We start from the raw sequence: 19,125 nt of genomic DNA, 5'->3' as shown, positions 1-19,125 counted from the left end.
GTTCTGCCAAACTATGGCATCCATTGTTGGTTGCCAGATTGATATTTTGAAAAACGTTTGGTATAAAAACTTATGGGACAGTTTTTTTTGGGCAGATGAAAGTCATTGGAGAGTAAAATAGAGACTGTCATCACTCACATGTTGCGCTCGATCATTCGCTCCTTTGTGAGGGGGACAATGCGAGGCAACGTTGGGGGGCTTAAAAAGCATACGCACTCTGTAAACCCAGCCAGCCAGGAGGGACAACCCAACCTAGCAAGAGGTAGCAGAAAATCCTGGATTTTTATTTCTTATTTTTTAACATAGGCGATCGCTCTACTCTTTGGGTGATATTTTCTTTGAACTTCCAAAAGTCAACATTGTGAGGAGCCTCAAATCTTAAGGTGAAACTGCATCTGGAGCTTGTTTTGTTTTGTTTTAAAATAGTTTTTAACTGAGCTCAAAATATGCGTTTAATTTTTAATGTAGTAGACTGATGAATGTTTTGTGTATTTAGAGTAGCGTTTTAGATAGAAGTGTAAATAAGCGTTTGAAATCATCACATTGTGTTTACTGTGACCGGTACAGTGACTGCTGACACCTCACTTGTTCATTATTGGCAGATTATTGTGTGTTGAACAAAGGGGAATGAGCGAACAATGGCTGGAAGCCGCCTATCATGCACTCTCATTGTCAGTCAGATGCTCGCTCAAGTGTTTTGCTAGCCTCAACCCATTTCACTAACCTTCCCCTCTCATCCTCCGAGTTCAGGAGGAGAGAAGTTTTGTGGACTTCTCCAGCATGCTGTACACTCTGGCCGGAGGAGGCACACTCTGCGGCGTGGCTGCACTGGTGCTCCTAATCGTCTCCACGGCGACCGACTTCTGGATGCAGTATCGGTACTCGGGCAGCTCGGCCAATCAGGGCCTTTGGAGGTTTTGCATCAACCATAAATGTCATGCTCACACCATCACTGTAGGTAAGGCCTGGAGGATTCGTGACAAGAATTGTATACGTTTTTCAAGATGCGACTTTGTGCTTTGATTTGTGAGCAAAAATGTGAGCAAAAATGTGAGCTACGATCTCATGGTTTGTGGTAGTGAATTCAAATTATATTACAAATGTCAGTTTGGTGGTAGTTAAAAAAAAAAAAAGAAGTTGCTTCAAGTTGTTTAAGGCCACGCCTATTTCAAGTTGACTGTCAAACCAAATATATAACAATAATGTCACCACTGATCTCTCAACTGAGCGTGTTCATTGGAAGTAAGGTGTTTATTTATTTAGTTATCTTAGGGGTGTCAAAATCAGTGTGTTAATTTTGAGTTAATTTAAAATTCCTTTAAAGACACTAATTATTTTTAACTTACGATTAATGACCACCCCTTACTTGGGAAAGCCTGTACTGGGGGAATTCCAGTTGCAACGCAGCAGCCGCGTCCACGTCAAAATTTAGCAGTAATACATTTAATAATAATGCATATATTTGTGGAGACTGGGCTCAAGTTGTATCTGACAATTTTAGAAATGTGCAAAATTTCACAATTTACTTCATGTTAAAGATTAGATCGCTCTTAATATGAAAAGAAAAATGCACTGAGCTGTCACCAATGTCTTACAAATGCAAGTATGCCATCTAGTGGCAGATGATGACCTCAGCACAAATCAACATTACACTCGTTTTTTTACAGTAGATTTCATCTTTTTAGTTTGAATTCAATTTTATGAATTATTATGAAATTACTGTATCAATGACTAAAAGATGCAACCATATTTCTATGAGTTTAACATTTTTTCCCACTTTTATAGTAACAAGAGTATGAAAACGTTTTATTCTACATTTAGAACAGATACAAAATTTGCGATTAATCAAAAGTTAACTATTGAAGTCATGCGATTAATTACGATTAAAATTTGCAATCACCTGACACCCCTAATTTATTGGGGTTTTTTTACCATGTGACCCTCAGCCTTCTGGGATGCAACTCGGGCCTTCATGTTGCTGGCTGTGCTCAGCTGTTTCGCCGGCGTGGTGCTCGGCCTGAGCGCCTTTACCAATGGTACCAAGAACAAGCGGGTCCGCATGGGGGGCATTGCCCTGGTCCTCTCAGGTGATACAGAAAATAAAAATTCCGCATTTACTTTCCAACTTTCTCCATGGAATATGATACATTTAAGACGTATCGGTGCCTCTCTCAGGTTTTCTTGCTCTCTTGGCACTCTCTATCTACACGGGAGTGACGGTCACTTTCTTTGGGAAACGCTTCTTGGACTGGCGATTTTCGTGGTCCTACATCATCGGATGGGTGGCCATCATCCTGGCTTTTGCGGCAGGTACTGCATTTCTGATTAGTTCTCGTTATTTACTGTGTGTGTGGTCAACGGATTTAGCCATCATCGAAAGCTCGGTTGGTACACTCACTTGTCACCGCTTCTATACAGTGGACCCTGCTATTTGCAAAGGATGGGGGCAGGGCCAGCCAGCCAATAGCGAACATCCGTGTAATATAGTCGACAGAAATTAGAAATGCATTGAAAAAATATAGAATTTTTTACCCCATTTTTTTTTATGCTGATAAAACACCAATAATGTCGGCCCAAAAAACTAATAAAACAACACAAAAGTAGCTGAATCATGTTTCTTTCCATTTATTGTGAATCAAAATGCACTAATATTATCATATAAATACATTTTTGATACAATTTGGAACCAAATAGTAGCATTTTGATGGAATAGTCTCCCCCACCTCTCCCGTGTTACACACTTGACACGTCCACACATGCTTCGTTTTCATTTATAAATTGGTTTATACATAAGCACTGATAGAATTCTAATTTGTTAGACCACCTGCCATTAAATTGAATAGACACCATCTAGCGTCACAAAAAGCTTTAATGTGTACTCTTTCAATTTCATTGAGCTCTTAACATTTTATCATTTCTAACAGACATTTTTGATTGACGATAAAAAGTAAAATAATCAACATCTTAATAGATAAATGATAATGTGTTTTACTATTGTGTACGTTTTTGTAAAACAGACATTTTAAATGGAAAACAGTAATCATATGTTAGAATATTAAAAAAAAATCATTTTGGTTTCATCAATGTCTACATGCTGAAGTATTAGCGTATCCATTACAGGAATATAAAATAATACTTGAATAATATCAGTGTTGTTAATTTAGGGCATCTTTGGCATATAACAGAGAGTCATGCAAATTTGTTAAGCAGTGCATATGCATTACTTTTACCTCTATCTTAATACAGAAGTAACGCACATTTATCTTTATCACTAGCATATTGCCCAAAATTTTCTCAAGTCATTTTCAACAATTTAACTCATTCACTGCCATTGACGGCGATAGATGTCAAAAATTCATTTGAACTATTTCTATTAGTTCCCCCCCACACACACACACACACTTTTGTTAACAAGAGTATGAAAACCTAGAACCTAAAACCTTTTTTTTTATTGTACATTTAGAAAATATAAAATTTGTGATTAATTGTGAGTTAACTATTGAAGTCATGCGATAAATTACAATTAAAAAATCTAATCGTCTGACACCCCTAATTTTTTTATATTTTCTTTTTTTTTTAATTAGGGGCATCAGGCGATTATTTTTTTTTAATTGTAATTAATCACATGACTTCACTAGTTAATCGCAAATTGTACATCTGTTCTAGATGTACAATCCATTTTTTTCCTAGGTTTTCATACTCTTGTTAACAAAAGTGGAAAAAAAGGTGAAACTAATAGAAATAGTTCAAATTAATTTTTGATATCTATAGCCGTGAATGACAATGAATGAGTTAATTCATTTTGGGGGGTTTTGTGTGTGTGTTTTTTAAGGCTTTATAGTGTCCTTAATATATTTACAATGTTTACAATGTATTCAATATTTTTTCCTTGGAATGACATGTACTGTATCTGATAATTGACAAACATAATTAAAACAGCCTCCATTCATGATGTCATTGTTATATCACTTACAGTACACGTGTCATAATAACTCTATATCTCATCCACTTTAGGTGTGTTCCAGCTCTGCGCTTACCAGCGAACAACTGCAGAACCTTCTTCTTCAAATGTCCCAGACAGTTGAACCACAGCACACTGATGCTTGTCTGTAGTTAGAATAAAACCAAATCATACCTATCTCTTGTGTGTGTTCTCTGATTAAAAAAAAGAAAGAAAGAACGAAAAATCCATTCACGGCCGTTCGTAAAATATAAATAATCGTACACTGGCATTATTCACCAGAAGGCACACTTATGCCTTAAGTGAACCATAGTACAGTAAACACTCGTGATCAAGGTTACGTCACAAATCAAAATGGCGGTCTTTTGCTGCATTCGACAACGATTTGAAGTCGGATTTATCCAACGTGTCACAGTTCCGCTTTCAAAGCGTTTGAGGTGATGGTTGATTCAGATCAATTCTTCGTTGTTCTTGTTACCGCAGTTGTGTCACGTGAACATATATGTCTTTTTGTATTTTCATCTGCCTTGAACACTTTGAGGTCGGAACTGAAACAATCCGGATAGGATTCCCACTTTCCTCGAATGCAACATTTATCCTCGGTGAATAGACACTCTCTGCTCGTTGTAATGGGGTATGCCACGGAGGAGGCGGGACTTCCGACTTCCTTGTTTTCACACATTCGCTTGGTTACCCGTTTGTGAAGTGTGGGCTGCGTCCCAGTTCTTGCGCTTCCGCCTTGGTGCCCCTCAATTGCGCGTTCCCGTCGACGGGAGCGAGTGTGCAATGCACTTGTGTGTTTTTCTTCGTCGTCCGAAGCATTTCAGAGTTGAGACGCCCTGCGCATCGGCGGGAACGCGCGGTTGGGGGGCGTAGGAGTGGGGGTGCGAGTGTTGGAACGCTGCCATCAGTGGCCAGAAACCACGCTGATGTGTGAAATCCGGAAGTCGGAATTTAAGTCCGTGGCATCTACCCCATTGTAAAGCATTGTAATTTGGATCGTTGTGATTTCTTTTGTGAGGATTGTTTTGATTTGAAAATGTGATACAACTAAGTTTGCATACAATATGCCTGGTTTGTATGCTGGTGACAGGCAAAAGCAATACAATATGCTGTGAAAATGAAGCATTGCGTTGTGTAAATTTAAGAAATGCCAGGATTTTTGGAATTATCAATTGCTCTTTTTTTCTTTTTATCCTGTCCGCTTTGGATAACAGGCCAATTAGAGCATGTCAGGCTTTAGCTTTACAGCAACATTAATTTTCTCAATGGGAAACGCTTATGTGGTGGCTTTATGTTATTAATGTAAGTCTCCTGCATTTGTTTGATAACAACTACAATAATAAATCATCATTGCATCTCTTCTGACCTGTAGACATCTGATGGGGCTCTTCCGTAGCCTTCTTTTACAATTGACACTGTTGGTGGCTTGCAAATAAAAACTCTTTGAGGGCAACAGTTCTTCGCAACGTTTGATTTATTTTCAACAATAGCAAAGTCATCTCACAGAGATTACTTTGAATCACACAGAATGCAAATAAATATATATATATATATATATGGCCATAGTATAATTAAGGACTTTAACAATTGTTACAAAATTTACACTTTTAATAGTGCAAAACCACACAAACGCTGCCCTCGTTAGGATTTTTGCATTGGGTACTTGAGGACAGTGGTTGTGTGCGTGTGCTACCCCCTGGTGGGAGACTGACAGTACTGCGCGTGTCTAATGCAGCAAACTTAACTTGTGATGCAGTTTCAACTCTGCAACATGTTGGGAAATGAGCACTTCCACAACAGTGTAAGCTCTGTAGTGTTGATGTATGCATCAGGCAGGTGGGAAAGGCCCTTACAAGCAATAAAGACAAATCAAATACAGTCCAGTGGCGATCTCTCTCAAAAGGAACACTAAAGACGCACCCAAGCCAAGACAGAGCCTAATGACAAGCACTAGACTTTGAAATGACAAAGGAATATCTACCTGGAGAGTCGCGCCCACCCACCCTGAGTGAATACACTTTGAAATAAACAAACAAACAAAGGTCTTAGCACCGTCAGACCAACACCCGAAAATAACTTTTTTTCTACGCAATCCAAACACATGATCTTGGATTGTGACAGGCACAACACATTTGGTAAAGTGCACTCGCATCTTCGTTTTTTTCTTTCTTAACACGTTTTCTTCCGCACAAAGACTGATTTTAAAAACAGCACAGAAATAACAGATGTATTGCCATGCATAATACTAATTTGCTAGTGTTTGAAATTTTGTGGAACTGTTTTTTTTTGTTGAAATTTGGACCTTAACAAGTGCGCTTGGGACAACTTGTAGTCAGTCAATTGTCATTAATGCAGACACACATGAACATTAGCAATAAATCATTGGTGCAACTTAAAAAAAATAAAATAAAAAAATCTTGATTAGAAATGAAATGCTACGTCAACTATGACTGCATTGATTATGCAGGTGAACCTCTGAGCATTGATCATTAAACTTGTTAAATCAATTCAAAGAAGAGGAACAGTTAAAGAAAGAGCGCGAGAGGAGACCATTGTGGGCTTATCATCATCATCATCATCATCATTTCAGCCCACAGCGGGTTAGGAAGAGAAGACATTCAAAAGGGAGGTACCCAAGTTTCCAAGAAGACAGACGCAAGGAAGGGTGAGGGTGAACGTCATGCAGAGAGACGTGCACATCTTTGGCTAGTGGCAGCGCCACGTCTGCGGTGCCGAGGCTAATGCTGATCGGTGTAGCCCTGTTCAGACGGCATGCTGAAGGAGAGGAAGAAGATGTGGAACAGTCGCTCGCACGCCCCACAAGCTTGGCTTTGGTCCACACAGCAAGACACGCTGCAACCAGGCAGGATGTTCGTGCGTTTTGGCTCGGCTCTGTGTGACTAAGTGGTGGCTTTGTCTCTCTTTTTTTTTTTTTTATAACTACTGCAAGCTTAGCCCTTCAAGTTAAAAAGTTGTCTCTGAAATTGCACAGATTGGCCACTTTTCTCTTGATGTGACGTGACGGTGTCTTGGGCGCACGGTCCGAGCATGTGAAATGTCTTCCACTGGAAGTGATCCTCCAAGTCACAAGTCAGCCGTTTGATTTCTCCGTTTGTCGCCGAGTGTTATGTGTCTTGGCGGTACCTGAGGAAGAGGAAATGGCGTGAGAGAGGCACAGAGAAAAGTAAGCAAACGAGAATGTCAACTCGAACAAAAAAATAACCTGAATGGGATCAAAAAAGGGACGACTTAACCATTGGGGCGAATTTGTACAAAACTACCCAATTTGGGGGGTTGTTTTGCATTGGAGCAACCCAATTTGTGCAAAATAACCCAATTTGGGTCAAATGTACAACCCACAAAACAGGCAATTTTTGGGCATTATTTGATTTTTTTTTAAGGGGGGGGGATTCATACTAAACAACCCAATTTGGGTAAAATAAATAAACAAAACAACCCAATATTTTGCGTAAAACCCATTGGGGAGAGTTTGTATAAAACAATCCAATTTTGGGGGTTGTTTTGCATTAGAGCATACCCAATTTGGGTCAAATGAACAACCGACAAAACAGCCATTTTTTTTGGCGTTATGCGAATGAAATAAAAAAAAAGGGGGGGGGGGGGGTCCATACAAAACAAATTTGGGTAAAATAAATAACCAACAAAATAACCCAATGTTTGGCATAAGAAAATAAATACTTTGGGTTGTTTTGTGGATTATACATTAGACCTAACTTTTTGGATTAACTGAATAACCCAAAAAGTTGGGTCAGTCTCTTTTTGATCCAACTGTAGAATGAAGTATTACACCAAAAGTGTAGGGCACGAGTACAAATGACTTTTTACAAGTCACAAAGCAGAGCCAAATTGTGTGCAGTATTTAGCCTTTATGTGGTGCACGGCACATGCAGCACTCTGTTAGCTTCTTTCTTTATATTAACGAGTGAAAGGCATGAAGTCGAAATGAAGGCGACTAATCTTCCAGGCAGTAAAACAGCCACTCCATTTCCTCATACGTGTCAGTCATTAAAATTAAGGTTGAGAAAAACATTTTCACAGTAGTCATTAATTGTGTTACGTGTTCAGCCTTTTAGTGCAGATTGCATTCACAAATTCTGTGCAAATTTCACTGGCCGTTTTTCATTAGACTGATTACAATAGCAAGCTGTTTACGTATCAGTGGATTCATGCATTACAGTACAAACTAGCACCCATTGATACCAAAGTTGACTATTGCTCAATTCATTTAGTTTGTGGTGGGCTTGGTCAGCAACTTACCCGCTGTGCAGGGTGAACTCCGGCAATGCACCAAGTGACGTCAGCTGCTCCTCCAGGGCCACAATACGAAACCCGATATAGCTCGACGACAGCAGCAGTAACCCCACCCTGAGGAGCAGACACAAGTTAAAACAAACAGACGCGCCCCACTATGTGGGCATAATCATTTCTTGGAAGTGTTGTGTGAGAAACACATTTTGATTAACTACATGCTATGACATAAGACTACACAAACATCTGACCTTGAACTAACAGTTCCTACAATGAAAAGCTTTAGCATGAGGGGTGTGATGTCGATTTAGCTTATCACGGCAGGACAGTGTTGATGAGAAGCGACTTACAGTATCAAGTAGATGAAGAGCAGCGTGTTGAGGGTGCTGGCCTCTCTCTGAACCAGCAGAGACTTGGCCTTCTCCGTCACATTCCAAACCCACCAGCCACCTGCATCTGAGGGGGAGGAGCAGGCAAACATGCAAGGACGGCATTAATGTCAAAGTCACGTTGGCAGGCCGCTTCTAAACTTGGCTTTCAGGCATCATTTATTTAACAGCATTCGGATGCATGAGGCCGCGGCAAAAAAAAAATAAAAATAAATGCTGTGCAATTTTCTTGTGTTTTAAATGGAAAATACTGTACATGCAAACTGATCTTCTCAAATATTTTTTTAATTTATTGGCAGTTAAACGGGCATACTGTGGGATTAGTTTTGATACCTGAAACGGGCACATCATCCTCCGAAGATGAGCTCTCACTCGGCTGCCTGTGCAGGCACTTGAAAGTGGATCCTTTTCCATTAGGTAGTTCAGGCTCTGCAGGCAAACAGAAAGGGACATCGGTGTTTACGTTGACATGCCAAAATTAATCAGGTTACAGATTGCTTGGTCTTCCACAAGCCCAGAAATGTGATCTTAGGCTAAACAATGTCTGCCTTGGCTACACTTTCAGTTCATTCAGCAAGGAAGAGTTTAATTCACATGCATAATCAGAATACCTTGTTTATACTAGTGAGGTTGCATAGAACATATTGTATTGTTTTTTTTACTTGGGTTCCGCCTATAATATCCACTTAATGTATTTTTAATCAAACATCAATAGAAGAAGTCACACCAAGTGTTGACCTCTCACCTTTGTGTGTGCTGTGCAGAGATGGGTCCTGTAAAGACTTTGACTCGGAGCCATCAAACTGGTCAAAGCTGCCATCCAGACTGGACTGACTGGAGTTCTACGGAGACAATCATGAGTTTATTCAGCGGCACAGAGCTGCATATTTTGGGCATGAATGAGGAAGAGGAGAAATGAAGCGGGGCTCCAGACTGCCCCTCAATGATGGCATTCAACTAAAACTTTCATCCATTCATGCAAATGCACCCAGTAAATTTGCTGATTAATAATTACTATTCTAGAATATTTTGTTGCTGACGAATGTCTGTGCCACACTCCAGCCCATTTATCATTATATTTAATATAGAAAAAATGAATTTGAATGATACTTACTATGCAAGTCAATTTAGAGTATGTGCCCTTAAATCTTGTACCAATATAATTTTTTTCCTTAAAATTGCATGAAATTAATGGAAAATTTATATTTTTTAAATTCTATTTTCTGATCGTAAAATGGCCACAAGTACCGATACCTTGAAATAAGGCCGAACCCTTAATTTTTTTTGTCTGGAGCCCTGTAAAGTGATTGAAAAAAAAATAAATAAATAAAAAAAACACATCTACTACAGTTTCACAACATACCAAGGAGCAGCAATGGAAAGCAAAAACAACAGTAGAACAAACTTACCACAAGTTTGTTCTTGTCAAAGCTTAGCTCAGCAGAGGAGATGACTGGACTGCTGTTGGCGCTGCGGTCCTGTAAACAAAACGCATGATGATGATGATGATGAACATATTTGGTAGTCTGACAATTTACTTAAAGAGCGAGTGTAACAAATGCATCAGTTTGCAAATCAATTATATACACATAATTTATTGATAGCTTTTCATAATTTTAACAATTGACTTTCAAGTGCTTTGCATAGTGAAACAACTTTTATCTACTGTTTAATTAAGAAAGTACGGGCATCCTGGACCGCTCACCTCAAGCTGAGGACAGACAGAGTGCAGCAGCTGATAACATGCTTCTCGGTTCCGTAGCGAGACAAACAGGAACTGATCATCATCGGGGAACAGAACAGACAGAACATCAGATACTTGCTCAGCTGACAAAGGTGATTACAAGCTTTGTTGGAATGGTGAAGATAACTAACCTTTTCTCCCTCTGTGGTTCGGATCGACAAGGCGTTTGGTACAAGCAAAGCGGTGTTCTGCTTTTTGACAATGTGAATGGTGGAGACGGCGATCACTACCTGGAATGGCATCAACAGGAAAAATGCAATTAGATTTTGTTAAAAGACCACAATAGCATACACTTTGGGGGTGGGGGTGGGGGGGCTACCACATAGTTTCAATACTGCAACAGGCTACTTCCCTGCCTACCTTGGTGTCTTTGAGCAGAACAGAGGAATAGAAACAGGCATGGCTGTTAGTGATGTACAGTCGACCATGGTAGGGCACTTCCTTTTGCAGGGCACAGATGTATGCTGGGAAAAGAAGCGGCACTTTAGATTAACTGAGTTTAGTCATTCAATAAGTCATCAGCTACATTTTTTTTTTTTATCTTTCATGTTTACCCACCATGTCTCAAGCCTTCACTTTCTGGAATGTCTGGAAACAACTTGTGGAATGTTGCGTTGTGCTTTATGAAACTCTACAAGATAGAAGAAAAAGGTTAGTTTTTCATTTTGCACCCATCTTTGTTTCCCATGCAACGTTTAAACATTAGCTCCAAGTTGTAAAATTAAGTTCTCTATGGCACTGACAGAGGCTAAAATCACGAGAGAGACCAATGTTCACTACACATTCTGCGACTTTGACTAAGAGCAAAAAAAAGCAAGGTGGTTGGACTATGTGCAATATGAATTTATTATCATCTATATCATGTAAGGTGTTCCACAGGGTTAATTTTTGGGGCCTCTGCTGTTTTTGTATCTGCTCACCCCTGGGCCCAATCTTAAGAAAACAGTGCTCTATAAATATAGAGTTTAATAATGGGAGTCGAGTCAGTGTCCTAACTGCATGATTTGAAATGGCAAAATGAGCAATTCTAGTCCAGCACAACTAGTTAGAGTATCGAGCAAAACTTAAAGGAATAATTCCTTAAGCTGCATGGAGAATGCAAAAATACAACACTTTCTGTATTCAAGGTGAAGCGAGTCAGATTTGATTAGATTTTTTAATAAAGACGGGTTCCGTGACTGCGCATAGGAAACTGGTGGTGTTCACTACCTCCAACAAGGTTAAGGACAACTGGACTACAGTATACGTTGAAACACAAGCGCAACAGTTAGTGTACGAAATGTTGTCTGGTTTATTTAAGGTGATCCCACAGTGGATTGTAGGTCCCAGCTTGCTGCCTTTGTGCTGCATTCCGAGTATGGCTGTTGTGTTTGTACATGCCTCCCAACAAGAGTTAGGCACAGCTCCTCCTACCATTACAATGACACACTTGAAAAGCTAAGGTGGACTTACGCTTTGTGTACTGCTGGCCTGAGTCCTTTCGAAGCTTCTGCAGTCAATGTCGAAAGTCTGCGACCTAAAAGACATAGTTTTATATAAACTATAACTTTGCCCAGTTCTGAACAAATGACAGCACCCAACAGAGTGAGAGTATATGTTATGTAAACACAAAACTCGGGCTCAGTAGCCAAAACGTGACTTCCATGAAAGATGGGCTGATGTACACTATTTGGCATGACATTCTTCAAGTGCAATGGTGTGTGATCACATGATTGTGAACCTCATTGTGCACAACTTGATATCATGAGGGCATCACACACACATTAAAATCATGTGAGCCTGAGCAGCGTAATTGTGTGCATCATGACGTGGCCTAATAGTTTCCAGTCTTGTGATATCACATCATGCCAAGCACGCCTCAGTCTGTGTATGATTGAATTAACCCATTCTACTACAGAAAATATAATATTGGGCGTAGCTTCAATAGAAAATCTTACCTGACGGCCAACTGCCTGGTGAGGGTTTTGTGTTGCTCTTGGATCTCCAGCTGAGTGGCCTCCAGACTCACAGTCTTCCTGGCCTCCACTTTTTTGGCGCCGTCTTTGCTTAAAGTGCTCCTGCTCTTCTTCAGTTTGGTTGGCACTCCGCCACCACTGCTCTCGACAGGGTAGTTGCTGGACATTGGAAAAGAAGAATTTGATCGTTTGTGACACAGAAGAAGCAAATTCAAATTCTTATGATTATTTTGTACAGCAAATAAATGATCAACAGCAGCATGTGGATCAACAAGCTCTAGTGGTCGAAAATTATTATTTCGCAACAGTTGTTAAACTTTTACCTCATGAGACACTATTCTGTTACTCAATAAACAGCCCACTAACTTGATGTTGTAAGTGTAAAATGTTTACAATATTTCATCTACGAAAATGGGCCGTGTAAATGGGGATTATGACAGCGCAGTTGTTCACATACTTGGAAATGGACTACAGGTGGGAACACAGCTTATGCTCATGAAATCACAAAGCACGCTGAGGCACTCAAATTTGCAATTGGAATCTATGAACCTGTAATTCCTCTCTAGAGATTTTATCATTAAAACAAAGCAGAAAACTATAATGCTGTTTAAAATTAAATCAGTCTATTTTTGATTGAAGACCGACTGAAATACACTAGTATAGATGTTTTTTTGTTGTTGTTTTTTTTAAATTGTGCATTACATCAATCATCTGTCTTTACATTCCATATGTGCATAAGAGAGTCGGCCATTGGCTTTATTTTAGTAAACATAGTTGAAATAAAGCAAATAATTTTGAATAGTTAAAAAAAGGGGGGTCCTGATTACAATAGACAAGACGGTACATATTTATCTATAAGAAAGGGGAAAAAAACATCCACCTTACCTGGAAAATTTAAACCTTTTTGATGAACGAAAACTCATATACCTACTAACAGTTGGCATTGCCTTTTCTAAAAAAAACAAACACTAATATGTTAAACTATTTCTGGCTTTATGCCGTTGCTACAACGAAGAAAAAAACAGTCCATTTAATTACAATCCTTTCCCGTGAAAAAACAACAACCTTCAAACAGCCTTCATGGTGCTGTTTTGTATGAATGCCCTGAATAGAGGAAGCCACTAACGTATGTGCTTGTGGTGGTGTGACACTCCGTAAGAGCGTGACGTCAAACTAAGCCACACCCCCTGAAGCCAAACAGCCATGAAAAAAAAGCAGCAGAGCACAAACAAACACAAAGTGCGCTTATGCAGATGCACACAGAGGCCTGTGCTGTGCTCACAGAAAAGACTTTCAAATCTTCCATAGTCAAATGCTGTGCAATAATATAGTTTTCTTCTTGTGAACAAGCAAAAGCAAAGCAGATGTAAAAGTAAGCTGCTCAAACTGGCTAGTCAGGCCTTACCTAGGAGTGGTGTTTAAATGATCAAATTACAAAAGGTTGGATGACAACCATTTGGGCAATACCAGAAAAGGTGCCAGCAAGCAATTTAATAATGATACAATTTAATAATGGGAGGGCATTTGGTGCCTTCCAGGTGAGTCCGCTTAGACAATTGGAGCAAAGTTCAGGCAGTAAAAGGAAGACGTGCAATGCAGCCTCAGCTGGAGGCAGACCAAGTCATTAGGCCTGACTGGATTAAGCATGCAAGGAAAAGCTGCATAGAAGTGGTGAGATAATACCAGTCCTATCTTGTAGGCTTGTCGACTACAGATGTTTCAGCAGCTAACAGACCCTCCAATGTTTTAGTTTTTTTTTGCAACCACCTGATCCACAGCCAAATATTTTTTTTCTGTCTGCTCTATTTCCCCTTGAGATAGTTTAAAATGGCCAATAGTACAAAAGTGTGTAAAGTAAACATATTTGACTGACAAATACATTTCAACGCATGTACTTTCAAATAGGTTTAAAAGTACAGTATATAATGCCACGGGGTATTGACTTCTGCACATGCCCCATGGCATTATGGGGAGAAAAAAAAAAAGCGGAAATCATGCATGGCAGACAAAAATCATAAAAATTACGAATAAACAATTTCTACTTCCCTTTTTTTCCAAATGTATAGGTAAAATGTAGGCCAAATTATATTTTTTTTTTTAAAAAGGAAAAGAAAAAAAAAGCTTTTTTTTGTTGTAACTGCAAGTCAACACCCTATGGCATTATGGGAGAAAATGTAAAGTTTTTAGCAGTTTTAACAGCATTTGTAGCTGTTTTTTTTTTTTTAACGTATTCAAATATGTCCCAATGCATTTGCAAATATGTTCAAACGCATTTAAACACGTTTGAGCATATTTGCAAAAACGTTCAAATGTATTTGCCAGTCAAAAATGTTTACTCCACATTGGCAGTTCCACAATTCCATACAAGACAGAATTCAAAGGCTATCATCACGGGTTTGTTAAGAGCGGAGTCTGCTATTAACTGGAACCACCCAAAAGGGAGTTTTTCTCAACACCCAGGACACCAATACACACACCTTCTCCACCTTACTTCATTGTCATCCCAACTTTACACACAAGTAAACTGTATTTGAGTATTTGGTTTGCAGTTTACAGGTTGTTCTAGCTTACAATGTCTCAAAATATGCAAGCATATTAGGTACTTCTGTTTACTGTACAAAGGAAACACAAAGACAAGAGTTCATTTACACGAAAATACACTAACTAATAAAAATGGGAATGTATTTTTCAGGCAACAAAACTTTCTTCTGTTTAGACTGAACAATAAAAAAAAACAACAACTCATTTTTGACCCATTAACCAGATTGAACACCGTTTCCCACAATCTCGACTCATTCTTATGATGGTTTGTCATACCAAGATAACAGACAGCAAAACATTTTTCTATTCTTGTGTGCGCTCAAGTTGTATTTGAGGTGAACCACATTTTGTTCACTTTATTATATTGATCTGTTCAGCTCTCTGGAATACTCCTAAACATCAAAGGAACATCTTTGAAGCTTAACAAGTCTTTCTTAAATTATTAAAGACAGGCCGCCAGCTAACTGTTTCAAAAACATTGCTAGTCACCACATCAACATTCACACAAATATGAATCATAGTGAATAGAGATAACTGCTTGGAAATTTTCTCATCTTACCTTCCCACAACCTCAGCACAACAGTTCTCAGCGACAGGTCTCTGTTGGTTTATCACTTCCCTTCTATCCATACCAACGTCGTTCCTAATCTACAACGTTTCAAACTTACACTACAGAGACCTTTTGCACTTTGACTGACTAACGCAATGGGACTAAAGGTCTTTTTATACACAACACCGGAAGACAACCAATAACTAACACAAGCAAAGAGGCTAAAATGCAAATTAGAGAATGAACATGTCAGAGACTGATGAAAGAACAACAACAAAATGATGGTTGGGGTCCAGGGCTAAATTTCAAAAACGTTGTATTTTCTAGTGGTCGGCACCTGTGTTATTGAAATGGTTGTAGCAGTAGGCGGTAAGAAACTTATTGGTGGGTCAATTACTTCCTTAAGTCAGCCAACTTAAAGTCGGAGTTTCAAACACACCGAGTGCAATAGACATGTTAGAGTTAAACTCAATCTTAATACAGGATAGAACGCAGACTATAGAATTAGTTTGAGATGGATTGCAGCAGAAAAAAATCCCATTATGTGAGACTGCCATCTTCTGGAGAAAAATGGATTGTTCAATTCATCCATTTTCCAAACATCTTATCCTAGGGTTTCCAAGGGTAAAAAACATTGCAGTTGATTCCCACAACTAAGGAATGAGCCATTTTTAGACATGTTCCATGTATTCCATATGCTGTAGCTTTTAACACCAGCATTTTAAAATGTGACTACTTTTCTAATCTGCTGCGCAATGTGCACATTTTGTTCTGTGAAACAGAACTTTGGTTTAGTGACTGCAATGAAATTAATATGTGACATTTAAAAGGTATACTGTACTTGGATGGAAAATTGCATAGAGCTTCTTAAGCAATTAGCATGAAGTACCTACGTTTGGTTTGAACTCTGTGATCACTCAGATTCCATTTATAACAAATGCGTGGCTATAGAGAACTATGAAAATTAAAGACAACTAAAACATGATTTTAGGTTACAGTGAATGGATCAGTGCTGAATTTAAAGGCATCCAGTGTTAAGTAGTTAGCTCACAATTTGGGCATCTGCACTGTCATGCACATTTTTTCCAGATGTACAGTATAAGGTACCCGTAAATACTTTTCAGTTGGCATTAAACCAGAACTGGGCACTTGGACTTGCATTGTAGCCAGCCTAAGTGTTTGAGCTAAAACAGAGCCGACAGGAAGGGCCGGGAAGTGAGCTACTTGTTAGGGCAAAATAAAATGCAGTTAGTGGCAGTTTGCCAGGCCTCAGACTGTAAAAGGCAGTGCGTGTCTGTGTGTGCGCGCGTGTGTCTGTGTGCACACATTAGGGATTGTGTGTTTGTGAGAAAGTCATGAGGCCTTGTGCACACGGGGCCTCACATCACTTCCTGTATGCGGACTGGCAATGCAGACAGAGGTGATCATTCTTCCGATCATCCCAGTGAGAGCACACGTGAATGAAAGGAGGGCAGGAAGTTATGGTGATGGTCGAAAAATCATTCAGATAACACTAAATTTACCGTATCATGGTGCTGGTTTATTTTTCTTTTAAATGCTGTTGGTCCTTGGAGGCTAGAACCAAAAACGTTTGAAAATAGTCTCAAAGTGGATGTTTTTAAAAATGACACTATTGAAATATATTTGCACGTAAATGCTGAAAACAGTAGTCGGCGAAATGTGCCAGCATCTGTAGTTATTTTTGGATGTCCGAATTCAGCAAGCCACCTTGTCTAAACTTTGCAAGAGCAAAGGAATGGTCATGAGCACCGCCTTGACAGAGGAAACACATGACTTCAGCTGTGACCAGGTGATTTGTGGGCAACTCTTCAACATTCTTGCCGACTTGATGCAACCTTTTTCATAGCCTGGGGATCGTCATCAACACAATTGAAGTTTAACACTGCCCTGGGATTATCATTTGTAAGCCACCATGACATCTGAATGGCTATTTTATTATTGTAAGCCACTCAAATTGTGTCACTTTTCAACTCATGAGAGCTAAACCATTCCCTAGAAACAGAGCTTGATGATGTTTAAGAATAATTGACGCCTCCACAGCCTCAGTAGAGGCAGCCCCCCCCCCCCCCCCCCCCATAAAGTTATTATAAAGCAGGGGGTTGCAAATTCAATTTATGTGGGGGGTCAAATCTTCATAATCTTTATTGATAACAGACCATGAACAGCGCTCCAGAATGTGAACAAGATGGGTGACACGCTCTCTCATCTGACTGATACTTTGCATGGTCCCTAAGCATGTCCAAATGATTTTTTGAGCACCACAACCATGTTGGGGTGCCCCTGTGCTAAAAAACAAAAGATCACATCTCCTGTTTTTTTTTTTTAATTGGACGTTCTCGTCGCAAACCTTTCGTCATAGCAGATTTTGAATGACATGACTGGGACTGACAGGATATATTTTCCTTTCACTTGGTGCCACTTCCAAAAGCTGTCATGAGTCTGAGCTATGGTAGCCCATAAGTGATTAAAAACAAAACAAGGGGAACACTAACATTAAATTTTCATGTCAATAAGGGGCTGCAAAATATCCTCCTGCGGACGTCAAATGGCCCTGGGGCCATTAGTTTGAGACCTCTGGATGGATGAAGTCATGCATGGTTTACGGTCACACATCACTACATTTCCAGCACTGGTGATTAAATCAAAGAAAGTTGTGCGCACTATACACACACAGTGCAGAAATAATCACATATGGCTTTATGTAAATGAGCGTAAACATCTATTATATTTGCATCTGAAATGTGCAATTCCAAGCGGACATGTAAAGGTCTCAGCATCTTCAGACCAAGGGGTGGCTAACTCGCTAGCATAGCAGCCGTAACTGAGCAGACACATTTCTACTGACACATTTCGCCGTCTTGTGCTAGGAAGACACTATAAAACAAGACTATTTATTTGCCGGCGCATCCATGAAATGATATCGGTTAGCATCCGGTCTACATTAGGTGATGCTCACCGGCAGCTAACATTCATTCCGCTTACCTCTCCTTCATGAAGTGCTTGATTCTGACAATGGCCTTCTCGTCGATCTTTCGGAGGAAGGTTTTCAAGCGCTCTCTCTTGTTTTCAAGCATCCTCCCCTCAGCCAGTGGTGGTCAATTCGTGTCGAAGCGAAGTGCCACGCTACACCGAGCCCCACGGTTCTTGTTTGGATTCTGTCTGCCTTGACCCCCGCCTTGTGTCATCCACGGCTGATTATGATAATACCGTTAAATCGTACCAAGCCTACGGACCAATGAGCAACGAGAGAGGCTGCCTTAAAAGAGGTCATGTCAGGCGGACCATCCAATCAAATTGATGTAACGGACCGCCCATTGCCTTATACGGAGAATGGGTGTCCTTATTCATGACATCTGGAACGCGCTGTATTATTATGGAAAGTCAAGAACCCTTGTAATCAATAATTTACTCGAGGCGTTAACTTTTCACGTGCATACAACACCAACGCGTGAATTGCTAATAGGGAACTATTGGATGGAACCCAAAATAACCCGTTTTAAATTGTTTTTTTGTTTTAGTTTTTTTAAATAAATGTATGCCACCCCCTTTTTCTTAAACAATAAACAGTATATTTAATTTTGTGCTCGATGATATCAAGAACAGCATCGAGCTGCGTTTACTCATCACGTATCACGTATTAATGTGTCAAGTATGCAATTTTTTAAATTTATTTTTAATGACTGCCAGGTGTT

General features: G+C 39.6%; 2 protein-coding genes across 4 annotated transcripts; one reads left to right on the top strand and one right to left on the bottom strand.

Moving 5' to 3' along the window:
- The first annotated feature begins 208 nt into the window (after positions 1-208).
- Positions 209-4,138, top strand: lim2.2 (lens intrinsic membrane protein 2.2). 2 transcript variants are annotated; one of them, XM_077583761.1, is made up of 5 exons: positions 209-262; positions 751-958; positions 1,947-2,087; positions 2,176-2,310; positions 4,015-4,138. In XM_077583761.1, exons 2-5 carry the CDS (start codon positions 781-783, stop codon positions 4,083-4,085), a joined length of 525 nt encoding a protein of 174 aa, XP_077439887.1. In that variant the 5' UTR covers positions 209-262; positions 751-780; the 3' UTR covers positions 4,086-4,138. The 2 variants fall into 2 exon arrangements, with proteins under 2 accessions (XP_077439887.1, XP_077439886.1); XM_077583760.1 differs by having other exon boundaries at positions 214-383.
- Positions 4,139-5,420: 1,282 nt separating this feature from the next.
- LOC144062397 (GRAM domain-containing protein 2B) lies at positions 5,421-18,647 on the bottom strand. 2 transcript variants are annotated; one of them, XM_077583752.1, is made up of 13 exons: positions 18,416-18,647; positions 12,304-12,480; positions 11,819-11,882; positions 10,925-10,997; positions 10,727-10,830; positions 10,498-10,596; positions 10,328-10,399; positions 10,032-10,100; positions 9,368-9,464; positions 8,956-9,051; positions 8,584-8,689; positions 8,243-8,350; positions 5,421-7,108 (listed from the first exon to the last, which is right to left on the bottom strand). In XM_077583752.1, the coding sequence occupies exons 1-13, from the start codon at positions 18,505-18,507 to the stop codon at positions 7,090-7,092; spliced, it is 1,176 nt and encodes a 391-aa protein (XP_077439878.1). In that variant the 5' UTR covers positions 18,508-18,647; the 3' UTR covers positions 5,421-7,089. The 2 variants fall into 2 exon arrangements, with proteins under 2 accessions (XP_077439878.1, XP_077439879.1); XM_077583753.1 differs by lacking the exon at positions 18,416-18,647 and adding an exon at positions 13,207-13,477.
- Positions 18,648-19,125: the final 478 nt, after the last annotated feature.

The sequence above is a fragment of the Vanacampus margaritifer genome, chromosome 13 (genome assembly GCF_051991255.1).
Source record: "Vanacampus margaritifer isolate UIUO_Vmar chromosome 13, RoL_Vmar_1.0, whole genome shotgun sequence".
NCBI lineage: Eukaryota > Metazoa > Chordata > Actinopteri > Syngnathiformes > Syngnathidae > Vanacampus > Vanacampus margaritifer.
Note: the sequence above shows the minus strand (reverse complement) of the source record. Positions and strands in the feature narration are given on the sequence as shown.